This window comes from Octopus bimaculoides, chromosome 11 (genome assembly GCF_001194135.2).
Source record: "Octopus bimaculoides isolate UCB-OBI-ISO-001 chromosome 11, ASM119413v2, whole genome shotgun sequence".
Classification (NCBI taxonomy): Eukaryota; Metazoa; Mollusca; class Cephalopoda; order Octopoda; family Octopodidae; genus Octopus; species Octopus bimaculoides.
Window position 1 is genome coordinate 21,686,944 of NC_068991.1, and position 7,412 is coordinate 21,694,355.

Sequence of the window (7,412 nt, forward strand, 5' to 3'; positions counted from 1 at the left end):
AAAAAAAAAAAAAAAAAAAAAAACAATAATTTGCGAGAAAACAGGGTTGGGGGGGAGAAAGTCTTTGCAGACTTGTTCCAGGTGCCTGTTTCAGCAATTTCTGTAAATGTTTTTTATTTCTTTATTTTCAGCCGAATCGTTTGTTTATATATTTGAGTGTATGTGTGCGCGCGGTATGTATGTATGTATGCGTTTATGTGCATGTATGTATATTTGAGAATGTATTTGTATACACATACAAATATACATACTTACATATATAAACACATAATGCACACATAAAAGATACATAAAATAAACGATTCACTTGAAGAAAAGTTTATTCACGGCAGTTACCTCACAAATACTTTCACTTTTAAAATACTTTCTCTGAAAAATTGCCACGAGAGAAAGATTTGGTCATATACACGGGAGCAATAGAACTCAAATATATAAAGTATATATTTATTCGCTCTGAAACTACAGAAATGATTCAAGGGCCCAGATTTTCGTGCCAGAGCAAGCGGAGTTGCAGTAAACTCTAGGCCCTGATCATATATATATAGACATTCTCTCACACACACACGATGTCGATTAATTTTTGACACCACTTACCTCGAAATAGTCATGTTCATAGTTCATCGCATTGGCATCAGTTTTAATAATTCCCCCTCTTTTCTTCTTGTCTGTCTTTATTAATTAAATGTCGGTTTTATTAATCCTATTGCAGCTATTCATGATGACCACAGTCATGACGATATTCCTCATAGTAATAATAAGGTATAAGATTCCTCCTCTTTGTAACAATTTTTAAGATACTTATTAATACTTATATCACATATATTTCTTTCAACGGCAACTATATATATATATACAAAACAATTTTCGTGTTCGAAAAATTCCTAGCGTGTAATATTTCTTTTCGTAATATAGTTTTTTTGTTTCTTTTTTAAATCGTGTTGTCGTTGGCTCAAAATAATGTGTCTCTCCGCAATGAATGCAAAACTACGAAACATTAAAAACAACAAACCTTCAAGAAAATGTTTCAGCTCCTAAAATACAACTTTAATAAAACTTCGTAAATGTTTGCTCACAAGCACACGCAAAAAAAAAGGTAAAAAAGTATTTAAATACGAAATTATTACAAACAACTTCTTTGGTATATGGAAGTTATTTTGTGTCTGGTTTTGCGTGTATACACATATATACATTACAAAAATAAATATATAATATAATTCATATATAAATAACAAGAAAAAGTTTTAAACTCAATTGCAAAAGTTTCTCAGTTGTAGAAATGCCAGAGTCTAAATGAAGGTAGAGTAAGGGAGATAATAAAACTCCAAGGCAATAGGCTGAAACGAGTAATCTACCTTAAGATAATATTACGTTGTAATTAATTTCTGTATGCGGCGGCGTAGCCGACAGCTGCGGAGGGGGAGGAGGGAAAGAAACGGAGGACGAAATGGTAAGTATCTTACAGAATCACAAAGCCGTAAATGTAAGAGAACGGGAGTAACTGATTGAATGACATTTTTTCTCTTGTCACGGGTATCAGTGACAAGCAAAAACGAAAGGTGAATTCCACAGAAGAGGAGAAACAAATGCGTAATTTGAGCCCTTTCAGTTTAGTTCACTTCCATTATTAAAAACCGAGTTCTGTAACACAAACAAGTCCAAGTTTATGATCGTCGTCGTTGTTTAACGTTCACTTTCCCATGCTTACGTAGGTCAGGTGGAATGCACTGCAGCAGACTTTCTATAACTGGATGCCCTTCTTGTTGCCAACACTCATCTGTTTCTAAGCGAGGTAATAATCCCCATGGACAAACATTTTTTACAGAATAATGAAAATAGATGATACTGCCTATATGACGGTGACACTCATTTACTATCATCATGCATCAACAAGAAAAGGAGAGACAAATATATATACACACACACACACACACACACACACACAAACATATATGCACATACACACTATATACGAGGAGATACTGAAAAGTTCCTGGCTTTAGGTAAAAGAAAATACAGGAAGATCAGTTAATGATGATTTTATTCAGCATATTCCCCTCTCAGATTCACATATTTATTGCAGCGATCCTTCAGTTTATCTAAGCCCTGTAAAAGAACTCAGAAGGTTGGGCCTCCAACCAAGCCTTTCGCAATACCCTCAAAGCCAGAAACTTTTTAATACCCCCTTGTATGCACAGACACACACGATAGGCTTCTTTCTGTTTCCATCTGTCAAATCCACTTACTGAACCCAAAACCATGTGGTCATGAAGCAAAGTTCTTAACCACACAGCCACACCTATTTTTAGAAATTGGCCATAATCCTTATAATTACAACTAAATCAATGAGGATGCTTACCAAGTCCATGTCCAGTTTGACATCCACACCTGATCCCTGGATGTCTTTAGCAGAGTCCATTCTGCTGCATGAATTCAAAACAATGTCTCCTATCAAGTGATAACTTCCTCTTGTCCTCATACCAATTACAGAGACTCTGCCAAAAAAGTTCATGGGTGCTGTCCTCACCACCAATGTTTGGCCAAGTCTTTATAAACAGATAAATAAAAACTGAAAGCTTGACAGTGTATAAGCGAAAACCACTGCTGTGATGTGCATGTAGATAAATCAATTATCCATGGACACGGAGATAGTGACATGTCCATGACTAAGTCACTTCCAATCAATGTTGTGATGTATCTATCGCTAAAACACTTGTCAACAATGTTGTGATGTGTTGCTAAGTTACCTGTAATCAGTGTTGTGATGTTTCTCTCTCTGAGTCCCCTCCCCTCTCAAAGATTCCTTGTCTTACAAGTTACTTGGTGACCCTGCCAGTGCTGATGCCACATTAAAAGCATCCAGTCCGTGCCATTAAGTGATTGGCCTTTGGAAGGGTATCCAGTTATAAAAACCAGGCCAAACTGACCTCACCTACTTTGCAGTGGTGGTTGATGTTAGGAAGGACATCCAGCCATAAAAACCATGCCAAAACAGATACAGAAGCCTGATGTAGTCTTCTACCTGGCTGGCTCCTGTTAAACCGTCCAACCCATGTCAGCATGGAAGGCAAACACTAAACAATGATGATTACCAGTGTTGTGAAGTGTCTATGGTTAAATCTCATTTTACCAGCATTGTAAAGTGCATGTAGCTATGTCTCTAATTACTAAATTGTGATGTGTCCATGGCTAAGTCACCTGTAACTTGTCTATGGTTAAGTCACTTCTAACCAATGTTGTATTGTGACCATGGTTAACTCAACTAGCTTTAATATTATGAAATTAATATGCACTCCATTACTTTGTGGTGTTTGGTTACCCCCTCCCAAAGTATAACTCAAAATGGGATGATATTTTTCAAGCTGACTTGACCTGGAAAATGAAATATCTGTAACACTCACTATGCTAAAGGACTTTTCATTACACACCTCAACCTAAAATATACTGAGAATAAAATTTTTTTCATTTCATTCTCAGTAGCCCTAAACATTTCATCTTGAATAGTTGGACTTATATAGGTAAAAAAAAAAAAGAGATAGTTTTAGAGCAAAAAAACACAACTGATACACTCACAAAGAGAAACTAGGTTGTGAGTTTGATAACTGAGAAATTACTAATTCAACAGAAACCACTCAAGATGATACGTGTATCTAAAATTTGTATAACAGTCAAAACACTCAATTTGCAGAAAGAAGATGTGACATTGGACCAGCTCTGGTTCAAGAATTACTGAAAATTCTTCAACTTCAATACATACAACACATTCCAAGACTTGCTTAGAGCAGTTACTAATGGTAAGTGGATCTTCAAATCAATGCTACTGTTTTTTTTAAATCACAAAAAATTATCACAGCATTTGATGAGGTGTTTTCTATGGCAAAGGCATAATGCAAATACAATAAAGAAAGTGGATCTCCATTGGTGTCAATAAACATTCAGATGCTTGATTAACTGAATTACCTACGCACTGGATTAAAGTGTATGTGACTGAACAGCCCACAGACACATTTACTTTAAATCTAATTTTCCGCTGTTCTACACTATCAAACATCTCCTACTCCCCCACTCACTTCCAGCCTATTTATTCCACTCATTTCTACTCTTGAAGGTATACCCTGATACCTCATGACCACTATTATCACTTTTCAGCTCCACCTTCTTTTCTAAAGTGTGAGCTGTCATATAGCTCATCTACAGCAGGAAACACGTTCTGCTCCAGCCCTTTTCTCTCATACTTTACTCTTTTCCACTGTTCATCTCCCAACATAAAGTTACCCCCTTTAGAATTTATAGTCTTGCAAGCTGTAATGCGATTACACCAAGAGCTGGTGGTACAGAAACAAGAAGAAAAAAAAGCAGCTTGTACATAATGGAAAGGGATTGGAATTAAGAAGGGCATCCAGCTGTAGAATGCATGTTAACCCTTTTGATACCAACCTGGCCGAAACCGCCTCTGGCTCTGTAGTACAAATGTCTTGTTTTCATAAGTTTTGAATTAAAATCTTCCACCAAACCTTAGTCACAATTTATGTTCATAACACTACCTGAATGATAACCAAGTTATTTTACTGAGTTCTTTGTTATATTTAAAGTAATTGAAAGAAACACAGAGCATCTCAAAAGAAATATGGTAACAAAAGGGTTAAAGCAGACACTGGAGAAACAATACGGTCCTTGGGCCCATTGAATCCTGTCAAGCCAGCATGAAACACTGACATTAAATGATGATGAATCAGTGCAACACAGTGTGTAACAAGGTTGTACTATTGAATTACAGGTATAATCCATTCAACAGGCTTCCAGACAGTTTCTGATTATCAAATTTTGTTAACAAAGGTTGGGTTGTCTTGAAGCCATAGTAAAAGATACTTATCCAAGATGGTATGCAGCAAGGACTTCATGTTTATGAAGCCAGTTTCTTAAAGTTTCAGTCATGCTATGTTAGTAGTACAATAGTAAAGCTAAGTATGTATGTCCATCATCTGTGCTTGTTTATGAAGTACATCCTCTTAAAGCATTTCTAAATGAGGTTGGTTACTCTTTATTGTCAACCAATTCCATTCTTTATTCAGTTAGTGGCTGTAGTTGCACTGTCTCCAGTCAGCCCTGACTGACCAGACAAATGATCAATGTTCCAGCCCTGACCATTTTGTATATCAGAGATTATATTGCCCAATAGGTCTCTCCCTTTTTAAAAATGGTAGGACGTATGTCAAAAATCTGGCTACTATTTCTAGCAAATTTAATGACCAAACAGAGGCTTCTTTGTTGGTTCATTCAAATAGATATTGGTTTAAAACAAACCCAGTGTAATGAAGTAATGTAACCAGACTCAGGTTACAGTGAAATGCTTGTTAGCATTAAACTTCCTTCTCTACTGTGTTATGTCAAGTTATTACTTAATTACTGTTTTTCGTCCTAATTTCTTCAGCTAGTTTGGCCTGTATTGACTCAATTTCAGAGACAGTGGTTACCATGGATACTATTGCTGTGATATTTAGAACACAACTTGACATGCCAGCTGTGTTTCAAAGCTGAAAGATTTCCTTTAAAAAGACCACTTTCTGCCCACAACCAATACATGATTGCACCAACTTACTACAAATCGCGTTCGTATTACACCCTACTGTCTTAGAACCATAAAAATACATTGGAAAATGTTTATCCTAATTGCACTGTAATTGAAAATATTAAAAAAATAAAACAGATAGTTATAGCAAGTGCCTTTCATCATTCTTTAAATCGAATAATTATTATTGACTTGAACCGATAAGAGCATTCATCATTATAATAATTTTAACACCCACTTTTCCATACTTGCATGGGTCAGACAGAATTTGTTGAGGTAGATTTTCTGCAAACTGATGTCCTTCTTGTTGCCAACCATCACACATTTTCAAGCAAGGTGATATTTTCCCTGGTCTATTGAACAACAATCAGTCCAGACATTAGTTATGGGCCTGTTTTTTGTTTACAAAGATTGAGCAACATATCAAGACATGTCAATAAGTTTGAATATGCTTTCACGGATGACTGCAAGCACACAACACCATCTGTGTTTATAGCAAGGCTGCTATTTTATTTACAGTCAGCAAACACGTGGTGCCAAGCAGAAATATGAACTCATGCACACACACACACCAGGCTTCTTCAGTTTCTATGTATTTCACTGACAAGGTACTGGTTGACTCACAGTTATAGACCATCAGCTGACGTTTAAGTAATGAGACCAAACACCTAACCACTTGGTTCCAAAGCGAACTTTTTAACCACATAGCTATGCCTGCACTGATATACAGAATTGCCTGTACCTACACATAGTCATACTTCTGGATTCTGCCTATACACAAGAATACCTGTGCCTATACAAGCCATGTTTATGCTATATATAGCCATAATTTTCTGTAATACTCCAGTCAAGTGTACTTAAAAATAAAACATACATACATTCTTGTCTGTGTTATTTTTGATCATTACAATTTTAGCATTAGTATTATTATGGAGACAAGGGTTCATAAATATGTAAGAAGCTCTGTTATTTGCTCCTGTTTTTGTGTACTTATGTAGCCATTACTGAAGCTTGCTTCATAGAAGTGATAGCAATATTCAATAAATATTCTGTCTTACCAGATTTCTCAGATGAAAGAAATTCAGTACCATCTAGATGGAGTTGCAAAGGTCAAAGCTACATTTTCTCTTCTTGTGACTAACTTATAAATCTTTAAAAATTGGTTTTAAACATTAATAACACCACAGAAATGGTACTATCAGTGTTTAGTTAGCTTGCAGTTCAGAGTTCAATTTCACCACCAGGCTAACTTCCTCCTCTATATTCAAACAAAATCTGCAATGCTCCCTACAACTCAGTTGGTTACAAAGTATTTCAAATCTGCAACATCTTTACACCATTGTGGTACTGAGGTTTTACTGAGTTACACATCTTAAAATTACTTAAAATTTATTTCTGGTCTGTCTCAACTTCCTTCCAATTGAACAGTTGAAATATCTTCAACTAAGGATCAAAACCAGATCACATAATTCATTTCAATCTTCTGTGAAAACTTATCCAGTCATGAGGAAATATTACCTTACTTGGAAACAGGAAGAACATATGACTGTTAAAAATCCACCTCAACAAATTCTGTCCAATCCATGTGACCATGGGATAATGGATGCTAAAACAAATAATGAAGATGACATTGCCAGTGCCGCCAAACTGGCTCCTGTGCGGGTGGCACATAAAAGCACCCACTACACTCCCGGAGTGGTTGGCGTTAGGAAGGGCATCCAGCTGTAGAAACTCTGCCAAATCAGATTGGAGCCTGGTGTAGCCATCTGGTTTCTCCAGTCCTCAGTCAAATCGTCCAACCCATGCTAGCATGGAAAGTAGACGTTAAACGACGATGATAATGATG

General features: G+C 36.3%; 1 protein-coding gene across 3 annotated transcripts in view; it reads right to left on the minus strand.

The window, feature by feature from the left end:
- The window catches only part of LOC106878232 (serine/threonine/tyrosine-interacting protein), a 42,193-nt gene that overhangs the window by 19,482 nt on the left and 15,299 nt on the right, over positions 1 to 7,412 (minus strand). The window contains exon 1 of one of the 3 annotated variants that reach the window (XM_014927394.2): positions 595 to 1,203. The exons of the other annotated variants lie outside the window; for them this stretch is intronic. Coding sequence (XP_014782880.1) covers positions 595 to 621 — 27 coding nt within the window. The 5' untranslated portion in view covers positions 622 to 1,203. Of the gene's footprint in view, positions 1 to 594; positions 1,204 to 7,412 lie in introns of those variants that run through there. 3 annotated transcript variants of the gene reach the window in all.